The sequence below is a fragment of the Taeniopygia guttata genome, chromosome 6 (assembly GCF_048771995.1).
Source record: "Taeniopygia guttata chromosome 6, bTaeGut7.mat, whole genome shotgun sequence".
NCBI classification, from domain to species: Eukaryota; Metazoa; Chordata; class Aves; order Passeriformes; family Estrildidae; genus Taeniopygia; species Taeniopygia guttata.
In genome coordinates, this window is record NC_133031.1 from 19,370,911 (window position 1) to 19,388,264 (window position 17,354).

The window sequence follows — 17,354 nt, forward strand, 5'->3', positions numbered from 1 at the left end:
AACATGTTGATTGATTGCTACAGGTAGAAGGTCTGACACAACCTCAAGGGTTGGAAGATTCAACACAAGATTAATATATGAAAGACAGCCAAACCTCTGTGGGTCAAATAAAATTGAGATTTTATATATAATTTTTATTATATAAAATGTATTTATACTTACACAGAGCAAAAATTTCAAGTAGGTATTAGCCTATTTGTGCAGTAAGAAAGGTGGATATGCTTGCATTGCATCAGCCACAAATCCCACTGCAGTACTACTCTGCAGTACTATTCTTTTGAGACTAATTTCTATTAATACATGTAAGTCAGTCTGTATAGCAGGAGCTACCCAAGGTGGGATTTCTGTAATTCTTAACAATTTGACCTTTTAGACCTAGAGTTAACCATGCATGTCTTCTCCTTAAACACCACACACACCAACTTTAGACTAGGGTTTACAAAATCAGGAGCCCAGTGTATAAATTTGGATTTCAAATGCTAAAACATTAGGCAGATTTTCCAAAAACTCCAAGGACTTAACAGATCCCTGTAAAATGAACTGGTGCAGACTGAGTGTCCTAAGATTTTTTGAATAACACATCTGCTTTACACATTTTTCCTCCAGCCATAGCTCTTGGCTCCACCATCTGAAATTCTTGATCTAAGTTTTTATTCCCTCCCATTTCTTAAGAAATACAGTAGCATATTGCCTGCCACTGAAAAGGAAAGCCAGCTGCTGAACACTGCTGTGTGAATAATGAACTTTTACATTTCTGGACAATGCTAAACATCTGGAAGCCAGAGGTAGAGACTTCAGTTTTAGTTAAGCCAACCACTTATATTCTGGGGGAAATAATACTCTAACCAAGTACATTTTTAAAAATTGCTGGATGGCAGAGGAATATGTTATTCTAGTTCAATGATTAATTGCAGACATGACAGAGTATTTGTGGCTGAAGGTATTAATCATTCCTTTACTAGGAAACAAATGGTTTTTGTGATTCCCAACTATATCAGAGTTACATCTCTAGTACTAGGCAAGTATACATTTTGGAAGCTTTTTTAGAAATAAGGTCAGGATTACATGGCTTTGGGGATTTTCCTCACCATTCCCTCCTCCCCAAAAGGCAAAAACTCATCTGAAGAACACAAATGTTAACACCACCTTGCATCATTACTATTAGACAGGTGAGCTGGGTTTCACAGAGAATGGACCTAATCCAGCCAGTATGAAATGTGCATTCATGAAAAGCTCACAATTTATACTAATACCCACGTTCAAAATTCAGAAAAATGTGTTAGAATTTTCAAGCTTGGCCAATAAAAGCTTGTTTTCCTGATCTGTAAAATTATTTATACTATGATCTTCTTCATATCAATCAAATAATCTGTAAGCCAGGGCAAATTACACACTTCCTCTTCAAAAGTTAAAGCCTTCATAAAATGAAAATTTACTTTCTAAGTCAGATTCAGCATGGATTGTTCCCAGAATTTCCAAAATACATGGTGAAGCAAGTAGAAGTGGCTTGCCAGGCCACAGTGGAAACACTCTTTAACTCTCCACAGATTTTCAAATAGCCATTGGACTCAGAAGAAAGAAAAGACTACTCTGGCAACATAATAACAGAGGTAGAAGAGTACATTACAACCAGTCTCAGTTCATATATATCTAAGTACTTTAACTCCCTTGAAGACCAACTACATTTCTTATATGAGCCTGAAACTAGAAAGTGAATTTTCTAGCCTAGTATTTATTAATAAAGTGACATGCTACCTCCCCTAAGGCTTTTTTCCTGTGAGAGCAGAGAAATGTAAACCATCCTCACCCTTTCAAACCCCAGTCGTCATCATCCCCAGCCCTCCAAATACACACTTCTAGTATGTTTAATATAAACTGCAAAGGAAATGTTTTTGAAAACTCCAGTTCTCTGGGCTCCTAAGACTCTGAAAAATAACCTGCTGAGAGAAGAATTAGACCTTCATCATTTAAAGGAACAATTTATAGTTTATCTGTTCTTCACAGAAGATATTAGTACAGAAAACATGAGCTCAATGTAGATAAATCACCAGACTGTATAAGACATCATGAAAGTACACATTTTGTATTCACAGGTTGCCTTGCCCCAAGTGACCTAAAATGCATTCCTGTTAACTAGGTTAGGCTAAGTTTATAATGGAGCACAGATTTGTTAAGAAAAGGCTCACAGGCTTTAAAAAAATGAAAAAAAAAAAAAGGGGAAAAAAAGGATCAAAAGTAATCTGTTCTGTCAGGAATAGCATTTCAAAACATCTGGCCTTGTCCTATTAAAGGATTTCTAGTCCAGAAAGAGTTGAAAGATACCAAGTATATAAAACGTTCTTCTGATTTGACTATATCCATTGCTTTCTCTTCTCCATCCAATCACTGTAATTCCAAGAGAAATTCAGTCATATCATCTGACACTCCCATGACAATGATTTTCACTGGCATTTGGACATCTTTTTCATATTAATGGCCATATTTTAGGAAATTCACAGGTGTCCACCTTCTTTGCTTTTTCCTTTGAATAATGACTCCGCAGCCTAAAGCACTTGTGAAGTGGAGAAAGGAATTCCTTTAATTCTGATGAACTCAAAAAATAAAATAATTTTAGGTGTAGGCATCAAGAAATGAAGAAAAACCTTGGCTGGCATTTCCAATATAGCTTTAGCCACACTGTGCTAGAGAGTAAATCCCCAGGTTTTCAATTTGAGGGCATTTGCAAGCTCTTGGGCCTCTGGTGTTGAAGTACAGAGGGAACATGAAAAAATCCTGAAGAGTCAAGACTTACAACATGATAAAGTCCCCTTTTACAACTGATTGTGGCAAAGCTGCCATTGTTACTGTTCCATTTCTGTCAGTGGAAGGGCAGTGTTGGCTGGAGCGCCAGCGCAGCTCTCGGCAGCAGGCAGGCACACTGGCTGACATCAGCAATTCCTGCCTGGCACTGCCATGGATCCATAGCTGCTCTAGCACAGTTCACACCAGCTTAGAGACCAAAAGGGAAGATCAGCTAAGCACACAGATTGTAAGAAGCAGCTTTACTAAAAATACCTGAAGGGATCTTGCTGCCCTTAGCACTGTAAAATGCTATAAAAGGAACCCTTTCCTAACAGATACCAATGTACACAGAGAGCAGGCAGTCTACTATTAATGTATGCAAACTTTTACACTTACTAACTTCAAAGAATCCTTGCTTCTAGAAAGAGGGGAGGATCTGCTTTGGCTCACAGAGAGACAACTCTTCACTGACTGGAGAACTTAAGGGTAATGTCATAGAGGTCTGAGACTGATCAAAAATATGTGGACTCCTATTGTCGACGATGTCTTGCTGAAGGCAATTAAGAAATAACTCCTTATGCGTAGCTTAGTATTTTTATTGAAGTTACCAAGACCAAAGCAAAACTCTGTGCTGATGTTGGCATCAAAAATGAAGGCAAAACTGTGCTTTCTAAGAGGAAACAGCTGTAACCTCAAAACACTACTAAGGGAGAACACTGAATTTCTTCTCACTGGTCCTCCTCAATCCTTACATATCCCCTTCAGTAAGACAGACACCCTACAGGCCCACAGCAACAATTATGACACTTTCCACAGACCTCCACCAGCTTCAGAATCAGGGCTGAGGTGATAAAATTTATCTTATCAAGCATGATCATAAGCACAATATTTCCATTTGTACTAACTTCCTCTATTCTCTACTGTGATGTGTTTGGGTCACAGAGCTAACTAAAAGTAGGATATCTACTTCCATGTTCTAGAGTATTGCCAACACGTGACACTTATGATCTTTGTCCAAGACCTAGAAAGGAAACAGGGACAGAAACAGGCAACTGAAACCTGGTCTGTCCACTCAAAGAGGACCAGAATTAATTTAATCTGGAAAATATCTTCTGCTGAACCCTTCCAGAAGGCATCGTTTTGAGTCTCTGATTCATATACAAAACACACACTGTAAAACCAGAGCCTTTGTGGTCTCTGTGGAGCAGAAGGATTCTCACACAATAGTGATCTCTGCAGACACTCCTCTTTGTGTTAACAAAAGTAATCTTTCTCCTCATTACACTATTATGCCAGTACAGCCTTTCTTTTGACACAATTATACTGCAACAGATTTACTAATATAGACAAGGCTGTTCATCTCTCAAGTTAGCAGCTGCCAGAGTGATTATAAATCTTCATAGTAAAATACACAATTCAAAATTCAGGGAAGCAACAGAGTTTGCACTCTTATTCTTCAATGCAAATAATATATGGTCAGTTTTAACAGTCTTTCTCTATTGTCTTACACACACTCCCTTTTAACACTGTATACTTTTGATTTCACAGCTCTTTTCTTTGTTATCTCAAATTCCTCCCGCCCCTTCCCCCAAGTTTTCATGTCTGTCTGACAGCTGGTGGTTAAAAACAAACTCCAGAACTAATAACAGAGCTTTAGGAGTCCAGGATGATACGTAACATCTTTGATACCACACAGAAACACGGGTAACAGCATCTTAAGTGGACTTCACTTAGATGAGCAATGGACTCTTGCTGAGATTCAAAGGCAGACTTTGAAAGAAGTGTCTTTACAGGCCTGTGCACCTGCCAGAACAGAGACAGAAGACACAAACTTTGATAAAGTAAACATTTAAAGTCTGTCAAAAGAAAAAGCTGTATAATGACCAATGACCTAAACTTTGGCTTCCTAATGGAAGAAATCACATTCATTTCAACTAGAGTGCTTGAAAAAAATTAGGAATATTAAGCTCATCAGAATGTAGTACACTATAGAGACCACAGTCCTGATCCCAGCTGCCTTACTGCCTTTAGAGAACAGTACCTTAAGAAGAGCCCCTGAGATGAATACAGTAGAGACACTGTGAAGATTATCATGAACTTTACGGAATAAAGTTGTTGTAATGCTAGTAAATTCAACATATATTAGGCACACTGCAATAAGGGTACTCAGCACTCATGCATTCCCTGCAGTGAAACAATACCCAGATAACTAGCACAGGGAGTTAAATCCTTTTCCAGTAAAAAAACAAACACAGCCCCCCCCCCCCCCCCCCCGAAAAAAAACCAAAAACCAAAACACCCAAACTACAAAAAATACCAAACCAAACAAACAAACCCCCTAAGTGTTCTTAAGCTGGGTGTAAGGCTTAAGTTCTACCCCATGGGCAACACATCCTTGTCATTTTTCCTCCTCCCTATGAAGTTCAAAAAGCCAAGAGCAAGCAGGTTCTCACTGATAGCACACTAATTATCCCTAAAGCATCGCAGACAAATGCAGAGGGGGCTTTGCCTGTGAACCCTCTCTCACAGGTGTTTGACACTGGGCCAGCTGCCACTTCAGACTGGTACTAGAGCATTCATAAACACCCCAGATAGCAGTTCCTCAGTTGTATTCTCTTTTGGATTCTGGATCAACACACTATCAGCTGCACCTCCCTTCCCCCACCACCCCCCCAACTTTTTGTGGGCCTTGTAGAAAGGACCTGTGTTTCAGTTTTCTTACCTTTGCTTCCCTGAATGACTTCCAGGTGGTATTTCCAAGTCAGTGTATTCTACTGAGCAGTTAAGGTGCAGTGCTAACAGGTACCCCAAAAATGTGAGTGGTGCTGACTTACAGGATTGCCAGGATCATAGAACAGAATCACAGAATCATTAGGCTTGGAAAATACCTCCAAGACTGAGTCCACCCTTCGACTGAACATCACAATGTCAACTAAACCATAGCATTAAGTGCCACATCCAGTCTTTTCTTGAACACTTCCAGGGACAGTGATTTCACACCTCCCCAGGCAGCCTGTTCCAAGGTTTGACAAGATTTTCAGTGAATAAATTCTTCCTAATGTCTGCCCTGAACATCTCCTGGCACAGCTTGAGACCGTTTCCTCTTGTCTTTATTTCACTTCTGCTAGCATTTAGTGTATGCTGTGACATCGCCATATATCATGTATCTTATTTTACTTCACCATGCTAACCTAACAGAGTACTTTATTAGCCTCAGAGATCCCAGACATTGCATAAATCTTGTGGAGAATTCACCCATTGTTATTGCAAATGGGAACACAGCTGTTTATGGGGCTGAACAAAACACATAACAGCAGCAACAGAGCACACAAGCTGTAAAACATCACTGAAGACTTGATTTCTGACAAACTAGCAAGAAATATAGAGATAGTGCTACATCACTGATCATGCTGACAGTTTGATAAGCATATCTCTATGTAAAAAATCTGTACTTGCACCAGAATACTTTAAAAAAAAACAACCCCTCCACTAACTACACATGCCTTAGGACTTAATATATTATCCTCAAGGCAGAATATTCAATAGCAGAACTCACTCTGGAAGGTCTCAGCAAGAAGTATACACAGAATTACCTAATTTGCACTGAAAAATCAACCTGGGGGGATCAAATGCTGCCTTGTACATTTCCACTACAATGTGCCATCATGCTACAAAGCCATATTTCTATACCCAAAAAGCAACCTATATAAAATGCTATTTCTGTCTCTCAGTAATACGGTGGGTTAAGGAAGACTGCTCAAAACCAGTCAGAGGTTACATTTTAATGATCTGCACTAGCAGAAAGCCCTATTCATGAAAGTTCTTAAGTCTCATGCTCCTTTCACAGCAGGACTTATGTGATTGCAATTGAAGTTTTAAAAACCATCATTCTTCTTTAAAGCCAGCCCACGCATTAAAGACAGCTAGGTGCTACTGATCAGGGATCAAATGTAGAACTTCTCCTGGAATACAAATCCCAGGACAGCAGAACACAGGTATGCTATTGCAGCCCATTTCCAGTCCTGCTTTCAGCTGCCCATGGCCTCAGAGCACTGAGGGATGGAGACAGTACAGCTTGAAGGAGATCAAACACTTCTAATAAAACAAAGGCAGGATTTTGTTTATTTAATGACTTGCCAAATGCAAACATTAGCCTTGGGCATTGCATATGCTAGGGGAAAAAAGAAAACAAAACAAAAAGAAATTTACATGCTGCAGGTGCCTCCTGATGCCCTTCAAGATGTTTTAAATTGATAATATGAGGTGAGCCAAAACATCCTTAACTATCAGAGAGCCTCATCGCCCTTAGGGGAAAAGAGGAGCCTAATAACCTTTCTGCACAGAACTCTGGATGCAGTCCAAAGGCCTTCACCTGCAATGAGTCATCTCCTTAAGGAGGCAGAAGAGGATTGGTCAAGCTGTAGGGATACAGCCTTGGACTGAACACAATATTTACTGAAATCAATAAGGTTACATGAATTGAGAGCAAAGTTCAGTCCTTTTTTTTTCCCACGTCCACTTTTCATAAGAATTCAGTGACATGCTACAGTCAAGCATTCAAGGAAAGTACAGATCAGAATATCAGTAAGCAGAGGAGCATTGGTCACAGAAGATTTGAGCTGCTAGCATTTATCTGCACAAGGGAAATGAGGGACTCCATTAACTTACTCAAGTACCAGTTAATCAACTTGAATCCATTAGTAAAAGAAGCCTAGAAATACTGTCAGCTGATTGATACTTCTGTTGACTTAAAGGAAGTAGTCAAGGTCTGGATAGGCCATTAAAATTAATTTTTCAGTTCAATAAATAATCTCAGTTGAATTAAGAAAGGAGAATCCCAAGGAAGGCAGCTCGTACCTTTTGGAAAATGCCAATGCATTAAACTTGCAAAATTTTGAAGATACATATTTTGAAAAGTAAGTTTAGCAGGCTCAGAATGGGGAAAGAGGAAAACAGTCAGACAGATGCCACTAAATAGCCCATAAGCACTTGGTCAGTATGGTAACTTGAAACAGTGGAGACCTACATCCAAGTGGCTTCCCCTCACAGTCATTACTGTGTGTGTCTATACAGAACATGTTCTGCTCTTATATTACAGTTTTAAGACCAAAACAAGATTCAAATAGGTAAACAATTTGAACTTAAATGTTTTAAAGACAGTTGATTTTGGCATCTGAGACAGCAGCTGTATATTGCGACTACATGGAGTGTGTTCAGTATAGAATATTACAGAATCACAGAATAGTCTGAGTTGGAAGGGACCCACAAGGATCATAGAGCCCAGCTTTTAAGTGAATGACCCATACGGGCACCAAGCCTGCAACCTTGGCATCACTAGCACCACACTCTAACCGAGTAAATGTGCATAAATGCATTCAATACTGTATTCTGCCCCCAGAGCACAGTATTGGCTTCACAGGCTGGGCAAAGATGTCGCTAGAGAACTCTTGCTTGCTGATTTCTTTGAGGAGACACGAATGAACAAAACAGAGCAGCTAGTTTCCCCTGAGAGGATGAAGTCGCGCTCCAGGGATTCAAGACGTGTGCCATCACCGACACAAGAGCCCAGGCAGGAGCTGGAAAGAACCAGCACCATCTAGTGCTCAGGAGAGACAGAGCAGAGAACAGCGCACCAACACTTCCAGGCACAGAGCTTCAGGATACACACTCTCAAGGAGGCTCAAACTGCACTTGAGCATGAAAACACCCTGCAACTGGGAAAAGGCAAGGAGATATACCCATCATCATCTGAGTGTTAAAACGTTATTACCTTAAAGGTCTCAAGCCAAGAAAAAAGATAATTATACAAAACAGTTTCCAGACTATGACTGCAAAAAAATCATACAATTTTATCATTCTGGGCGCTCCTTTGGAAAGACAATTTAGAAAAGACATTTATTGTTTCCCACCCCTCAATAAATGGAAAAATCTGTCTTATGCTCCAAGAGACAGGTTTTTAGTGACATACTGCATGCTCGCAGCTATATAGAAGTAATAAACACAGATCTGACAGGGTCCTCCACTGCAAAACCAAGACCACGAATCTTTTTGTCCAGGTCAATGCAATGCCATGGACATGGTAACATCCACAACTCTCTCTTGCTAAGTGCTTCCAGAATGCACTGCATTCTTAAACTTTCATGTAGGACCCAAAATTACTTTATTTTGCTGCCATTTCCCTAGCCAATATGGTGGATGCCAAATCCCAGGAATCTAAATATACCTCTCAAATATCAACATCATCACATATTCAGATATGCACAGTCAGTTTTCAGCTGTAGACTTCAGGAGAAAACTTAATTACCAATGCCAAACTCAGGATCCTGCTGTTAATTAGAACTGCAATTTGCATTGAATAATAGAGAACACGGAATGCTTTTCAATGTATGAATTTCTAATTTCTCCTCCTGGTATTTTAATTACACACCATCTCAACAGGAACTGAGATAAAAAGGCCACAAAAATAGCTTAATTGGTGTTGATCACCTGGGATGCAGAAGTGTACCAGATCAGACTGCTCTGTGGGCATCATTCCACCTACTGCTACAAAACAAACAAGCTGCCACTCCAAGTTCTCTGTCAAATACTGTCAACAATACAAATGGACCCCTACAGAACAAGTAGACAGTAATTATTGTTCCTGTAAGAATTAAGACTCCTACCTTCTTATTCTGCCTTTCTTGATTTTCCTTCTTGTTATACAGCGCAACCAAGGCCATGAAGTAGCTTCTGCATAAGCCCTGCACAAAGTTTCTGCACAAGGCATTTTATTTTGCCCCGGCCTAACTTCTGGCAAAATGCAACCACTACTCAATCTTTGAACGATTCTGTATTCCATGCAAGTTCCTTTTGTAAGGGCAAGTTGCCTATAGTAAATTAAGTCTCTAGAACTAACTGAAAGGGCACACCATAGAGAACTGACTTCCAAAGTTTTGATTTAGATGGCAAAGGTTATTTTCACGTACAGGCAGTGGTCCTTGCTCTGGCTAAGTCTGCAAAAAGACCGAGGTAACAAAAATGAAGAGGACTGAACTGCTTTATTAAGGAGAGAGCGGTTGCTAACTCAACTGGAGCACAAAAAACAACCTAAAGTTGCAGCTCTCACCACCTTGGTTGGATTGACTTGAAGTCCAACTGGTTTGAGAACTTTTTATCAGTCATGAGAGCTGAAATGAAATATCTGCTTAAATATATGGAAACAATATCAATCCTTTCAGCAGCTGTTTCCAATGAAAAAATGAAACTCATTACAAAACAGCACTCTAATTCTCACAGAAAGGCTCAGCTAAGAGCTGTCACCGTTCACGTTGGCAAAAAGCACTGTGTCAAGAAACAGGAACTAGCTACCATCAGTGATAAAGGACATCAAAATGTGTACCATGAGTACCTCCTAACTTCTGAACCTTTTTACCACTCCCCTTGTGGATTCTAAAAATCTTACTATATCAGGATATTCTCTGTCTGCAGAAGAACTTGAGCATCTCGTAGTGCTGCAAAGACTGGGGAATGAAACTAGATAGACCACTTGCCACACAACATTAAAATATTGTTTCCTAAAAGGTCAGACTTCAGGAGCACTAAAGTCATGAACATTCCTTAAGACTTTCTCAGAGCTTAATCCCAGTGGCTTCTTACAAGCTGCATTACACCACTCCAAAATGCACTGTGACCCCAGGTCAACACCTTGTTGTTCTGTTGCCCCTAGCAACAGCAGATGCTCTTTGTTGTCAGATTTGGACTCCTCTCCCAAACAACATAGATCACTTCCATCCATAAATACCAGCTGCTGTGGAATTATTGCTCCAAATGGCATAACATTTGAACCTGACCTCATACTACCTTATTAACTTTACAAAAACACTCCCCACCACCTGCTAATGTGCACTGGAGTACAAGAGCAACTTGTACCCAGAGCTTGCCCCACCATTCCACTTTGAACTTCTATGATGAAGGGAAGCATGAATGGATTCAAAACAGAAATTTACATAGTTTCCTCAAAAAGGAATATAGAGAATATATCTCAGGAAGTCCTGTCACCAGATCTAACACTGGTTTGACTGTAGAACTGTTCTGCAGTCTCATGTCCCTAGTTAACCCTTCTCCCAGCTGCCCTATACAGCTTAGAAATGAACTTGATGAAACATGAATAATGCACAATGCCCATCATTAGTTCTTGTTGCTCAGCAGAAAATCAATACGTGCTCTGTTACAGCACAGGACATGCTGTTACTCTAGTCCCTGCCCTCTGAGGGAGCAGCTCTCACAGCCAAATTTAACACAGCCCGTAGCAGAGGAAAGGTGGCAAGATCTCAACAACAGTTGCACAACAAGGACTCTGAATGCCTTAGCCATTAATCACAATATAGGGTTTTGGAGATATGTGGTACCACAGACTTTGGAACTCTTTGGACATTTCTCAGAGCTCAGTTTCTTCTCTTTGCCAGGTAAACTGCTATCAGCTATAGGTACACTTTAGGAATGTTACACTCCGTTCTTAATTTTGCTGGTTAAAGCTCTGATGCTTGCTAGTACAGTAAAACCCTAATCTATACTTGAGCTATTGAATGTACCTGTATTCACAAAATCCCCAACTTAGCTAAGAGAGTTTAAAAAAACATAAATCTTACTATCCCTATAGAAACTGTAGAGTCCTAGGTTATATTGGGATAAATTAAACACCATTAGGCAGCAATGTGATTGTGGCCATACATCCAACACAAGGAAAGATGGGCAGTAATGGGAAATAAAGATCTGGGTCCTGCAAGATGATTTGTGCTCCCCTTCCTATCTGGCATCTGTTTCAGAGCTGTTCACTATGTGGGTGTTCTGCAGGCTGGCAACCATGCAGAACACGGTCATTTCAGAACACATGCAAAAAAAAAGAAAAGGCATTTATGCCAAAACCAGCACAGAATAAATCTACTGTGAACAAAACGGGGACCTCTTTGGGCCACATTCTCCGGTGACATCTGTGTCAATCACATTCTGTATTGACTGGCTATTTATAGTGTTTTTTCAATACTTACTATCCATGTAGCAACTAAGTTTGCTGCAAATGGGATTTAGTTGCATAAGTTAAGGAAAACACCTTCATTTTGCAGACAAGTCAGTGTTACACTAAGACTGAATAGTTTTTTCAGGGAATACAGAAAAGTGTGATGTCAAAACACTAGACTGAACACAAATATCCTGGGATCCACAACCATGCTAAATAGTGTCACTTTTTTCCACCTTTCTGAATAGCCCCTTTCAACTAGCCACACGGTCCTGCTTTACCAACTCACCTGAAGCAACAGCTCCCTGCAGTTTAGGACAATTCTTTTGCAGGCTACAGTAATATAACCTGATAAGCTGAACAAGTAGTAAAGAATTACCATTTTGCCATCTGGAATCAGAAGAACTTCAAATCTTCAGGAAACTCAATAAAGCCAGTCTGTGGCTCAGTTAATTATTTCAGATCACTGCCAGAACACATGGGATCATTCACAATCACAACAATCCAAGTGTTTTCACATCACAGATTCACAGTCCTTCTGCAACAGTATGGGGAACAATTTTTGCAAAATGGTCACATTCAGACCAAAAATTAATGCCACTTCCTTGGAGATCCTCCATACAGGCAACACTGCGGGCCCAATGCCCTGCTGTTTGTGGGGCCCTGCCTATGAGGCACAGTGCAGTATAAGGGGAAAAAAAGGCATTAATAGATAGTGCACAGTGATAAGTAAGAGGAAAAAAAAATTAATCTCTTCTCCCCAAGTAGCTTCCTGCATGTCAAACGGAATTCTGTGACTGAGGTATTGCAAAACACTGCCTGATGGGGTTGTTGAAAACCTTACAGCACTGCCTGTTCTTGCTCTGCCTGATACTGTCTCAAGAGGGGTATGCAAAAATGATATTTTAAGCCAGCCTAACAGGGTGGTAAGAAAATTACCCCAAAGAGTAAAAACACACCTGACTTCACAGCAATAACATTCAAATACAGGGGCAAGTGTCTATTACAAAAAATCCATTAGAAAAACAAGAGGCAACCTAAAGCAATTACTTTTATCTTCCATACTGGCAGCACTGATGCTGTGGGAGAGATAATGCTAAGCAGCATGGACAGATAGCCCATGCAGGACAATCTGGAAGTGAACTGAAGCATGACTGTGTTAGTGCACTCAGTTTTTAGCAGAGTCACATTTGTCTACCTCTTAGTTTCTAGGAACTCAGTCTTCAGGTACTGGGAGATAGATGAACTGACTCAGTTCTTTCAGGGCTCTCATTCCTCTGCCGTAACACTGTAGCATGGCAACAGGTTTTTCTCCTCTGATCCTAAATGCCACCTAAAACTACCTCCAAAATACACTGCATTCAAACCTATGTGCAGGGTTTGAATACAAATTACAAATATAATCAGAACCAAATCAACTGAATTAAATTGGTCCTATACTGCAACAGGGAACTTAATTCTGAATCTATCCTGGAGATACAAACTCTGTCCCCAGAGAGCATTTAAATAGGAGCTAAAATTACTGCAAAAATTTTACATTAATACTACAGTGACAGATCATTAGATTTTCTACCTGAAAAAAAATTCAACCTCTCTTCCGTGCTAGGTCATCTATGTTCTTAAACCTTTCATCCAAAAGGGAAATGTTTTGAAGCTTTTTGTGTGCCCTCCTACCCACTTTCCCAAAATAATTAGTATACATGAAATAAATTTCATCCTGATACCACATGTCCCTCTTCCCTAAGTTCTGTACTGTGCTCTGTGCCTGTTTCTCCTGTAGCAACCAGAAAAATGCATCCATAGAGAGACCACACAACGCTCCAAGCAAAGAGCCTCTCCAAACAGGAAAGGCAGGGATCATGATGCATCTCAACTCTGTAAAATGAAAATGAGGCACCACAGCAGCACTTATATCCAGAACAAGGAACACCATTTAGTCAAGTCCTTTTTCTCAGTCTCACTGGATAATCTTGCCAGTGTATCAGAACATTCAGGAGTGATCAATGCAACTCAATTACCATTAGTGACAACCGATGGGAATGATTCAATGTTATAGTGAAAGCACAAAAAACCACTGACATACCTGGGGTAATTTCAAACAGATGCTTCCCTGGTTCATCAGGATTAGGTGGCAGCTCGTTCACCTGACTTCCTTGCAGTAGTATCAAACCCTGTAATGGACACAAACATTAGTGAAAAGGAAAAGGCCACTAAAAGGGTAAGGAAATGATAAAATGTATAGTAAACTCAAGTCCTGCTCCTCTGCTGATCCCAACACCTTTCCACAGTTCTGAGCAAGAAAAGATTTGAACTGGTCATCTACCTGCTTCACTGTCCTTTTTCTCACACCGGGCACTGCTGGTTAAAGGCTGTTTCCTCTGGAATAACATTACTCTGAGCATGTAGAAATTATTCTCCTTGGTTAATTATCCCTTGCAAGAGTTTCATCTCGCATTACATATACTCTTCCTACACCCTTGAACTTCTGGTTGCAGCATGCTTTTGAATAAAATGGCCTATTTTCCAGAAATCTTCAGTAGGCAGAAGTTCCCAGGGAAATAATGGAAGAAAGCAGTTAATTCAGATTTGAAAGAAAGTGGACTACCTTTTAATCCAAAAGACTATAGCTTCCCTAGAAAAAAAACTGAGCCCCTTTACATCCCAAGTTCAAATGCTGCCAGTATTCAGCTTCACTTCCACTTTGAGTCCAAGCATAATTAACACAATGTATTCCAGTTTGGGAACTCTGCATAGCTGGTGCCATAATATCTTCAAAATGAAAAAAATCCTCTTAATCCATGGAAAATATGAAAAAGACATCACAGGATGCTCTTCTCCAGTAACCTGGGTGAAACAAGCATTTAATCTCTGATCTTTTATAGGGTTTCCAGCTAATATTCTTCAGAACATGTGCACAATCAGACAGACAAAATACAATAAGAATACAGTAAGAACTGGGACTCTCAAGAGTTAAGCCATGAAGAGGGTAATCAGCAGTTCCTGTACTGAACTGCCCTGGAATGCAAACAGGGTCCAAATCATCTTTTCTTGATGAACAGAAAATGAAAAAAGTTGTAAAGTTGTTTCAGTCAAGTTTTTCACACATATCTCTGGTTGGTGAGAATACAGCTATGCATGTTTACTAATCTGGCAAGACCCAAAATCCAAGACACACTGGACATCATAACATTGGTAATCAAAGCAAATTCTAGTTATGCTATTTGTCAGCTTCCAGATCCACATATAATGGAGTAATACAATTAGTGTCTCATGAGAAAGACAATCCATAATTTCAACTAACAGAAGAACTTTACAATCTTCTCTATAAAACATTGAAGGCAGATACTTTTCATTGTCACTATTCAGTATAATTTCCATAGCTTTGCTCTTCAGGAACACATCCTCCTACTAATGCTTTGTTCAACAGTGTCAAGGCTCAGCTCCTGTCCCCTGCCCAGTGTAAGGGTAAGGTTGTGGAATGACATGGTGGAGGAGGGCTCTTAGCAAAGTCCATACTGACTGGTTCTCAAGAATGGTTCTAAGATTTTAAATTGAAGTAAAATAAGTCAGCACAACAGGATAAACCTTCACCACCCTTACCTCCCAATCCTGTTGCCCTGCAATTTGACTCTGAGGGTCACGGAAATTAGAAGATAAACTGAAGACATTCCCAAGACAACAGGAAAACATAGGAAAGGCCACTTGACAAAAATGCAGATGCATCTGAAGTTATTCAGAATGGAATCAAAAAGTATTGTATAAAATATCATCTTTAGAGTCCAGTGGCCACATTCTAGAAAATTCTGCGCTTTCCTAAAGTGCAAAATTCAAGCCCACTGCAGATGCATTAAAACCTTTTATCATGTCAAGTCAATACTGAAGGAAGGGTTGATGAATTAGTTGCACAGTGGCTTCTATTCCCCTGGAAATGGGGGAGCAGTGTATGCTCTCTCCTTTCCTGGGAATAGAAACAAGCCCAAAGCTGCTTTAAAAACACAAACATATTGACAGGGTCAGTAGGAGTATCAAAATCTCTTTGCAGGTCACTCCTCCTTTCCCCCTGTCCTCACAGAGGCAAAAAAGAGAAAACTCTGCAGAAAAGCAATGGCTGCAGATCCACCCTCTAACTTTGGTCTCTGATGGAGGGCTGTGCAACTGCACCTGCCATGTGGCACAAAAATATACACACCTTCAATGATATTCAATCCATTAGGACAACAGAAAAAATCCTCTTCCCTCCAGAATGCCTGTGTGATTCTCCTGCCATTAGATTACAGTTCTACCTTTTCTGCAATATTATTAAAGGAGGAGTATCTGCAGTTTCCTCTAAGAATCTGAAAGCACAGGTTTTCATAAAAATAGGCAATGCAACATCCATGAAAAAAGAGATGTTGTTTCATGTTTCTCTCTAGAAATATTATGCCATAAATCTCATTTGACTTTACCAGGTAAACAAGAAGAGTACAACTCTTCCAGAGTATGTATAAATAATCAAGTAAGTGGAAGATCAATGGGAATTTCAGTGAAACTATTGATTTCATTTTTACACACAAGCTTAAAGGCCATACTTAGTAAATAAAACAAAAATACTTAAATTAAGCATGAGTACCTAGGGCTGAAGAAAATTAGGGATTAATATCAAAAACAACTGGTGAAAATATCTCCATGGCCTATAAAAAAAATCTCCCTACAACAAAGAGTCTCAGTTGTCTTCCTAAGATCCATGGGCACACCTGTGCCATTTCCCCTTCATTCCAGAGAATCCCAAGCAGCAGCTGTCTATGAGTCCCAAAGGTACATCTCTCCTGTGGGATGCATACAGTCCCAGCTGAAGTCAGGTGTAAATCCTAATTTGCAACTCGTACAAGAAAAGTTAGAACATAGTCCTGTATCATCCTATACAAAATGATTTCCCACAATGATAAATGAATGGCAACCCCATGCCCAAAAAGAGCCAGGGTTAAAGAAACTCTTTACAACAAGACTACCTGAGGCCATTTCTTCCTCATCATGTTCACTGGCATGGTTCAAAAGTGCCCAGCTCTGCCACATGTATTGCATATGAAGAGAAGGTGCCTGGCTTGAAAGTGCAAAATCCAGCTATTGCTGGCAGCATCCTGAGTAATCAAGTTACATCATGAAGTTCACATCTATCTGGCCTTTACACAGAAGACTTTCCATAATTATGGACCAAATCCCTTATCAGGGGAGTGCAAGATATAAGATGAGTCAAGATCCTCATTCATATACCATATTTATGTCAGGCCCACAGGGGAATATTAGTTTCCATTCTCACTCTACAATGAAATTTATGTGTGACAGTCAAGCAGACAGCTGCATCAAGCAGTTTAATAATTGTCTATAATGAGTGTGTGGATGGTGATGATATTACACAGTATGACTGTCACTCTGTAATGCCTGTACTGACTCATCAGGAGCCAGCAGCATAGGGACAATGTCTGGCTCATTCAATTATGTTCCCTCTGTTCAATGACTCTGGTTAAAGGCCTGACAGTCAAAACAATGACTATGTGAATTATGATGCATAATCTACTACAGCAACAGGAAAGACCTTAGC

At 39.9% G+C, this 17,354-nt stretch overlaps 1 protein-coding gene across 5 annotated transcripts in view; it reads right to left on the reverse strand.

Annotated features, from left to right (window-relative positions):
- ARHGAP22 (Rho GTPase activating protein 22) overlaps window positions 1–17,354 on the reverse strand; it is a 125,479-nt gene that overhangs the window by 90,599 nt on the left and 17,526 nt on the right. For all 5 annotated transcript variants that reach the window (XR_003961097.4, XM_030276014.4, XM_012574596.5 and 2 more), the window contains exon 3: window positions 13,860–13,947. Coding sequence is in view for 4 of the 5 variants with exons in the window: in XM_030276014.4 (XP_030131874.1) it covers window positions 13,860–13,947 (88 nt within the window). In the remaining variant the exon portion in view is untranslated. The remainder of the gene's footprint in view (window positions 1–13,859; window positions 13,948–17,354) is intronic.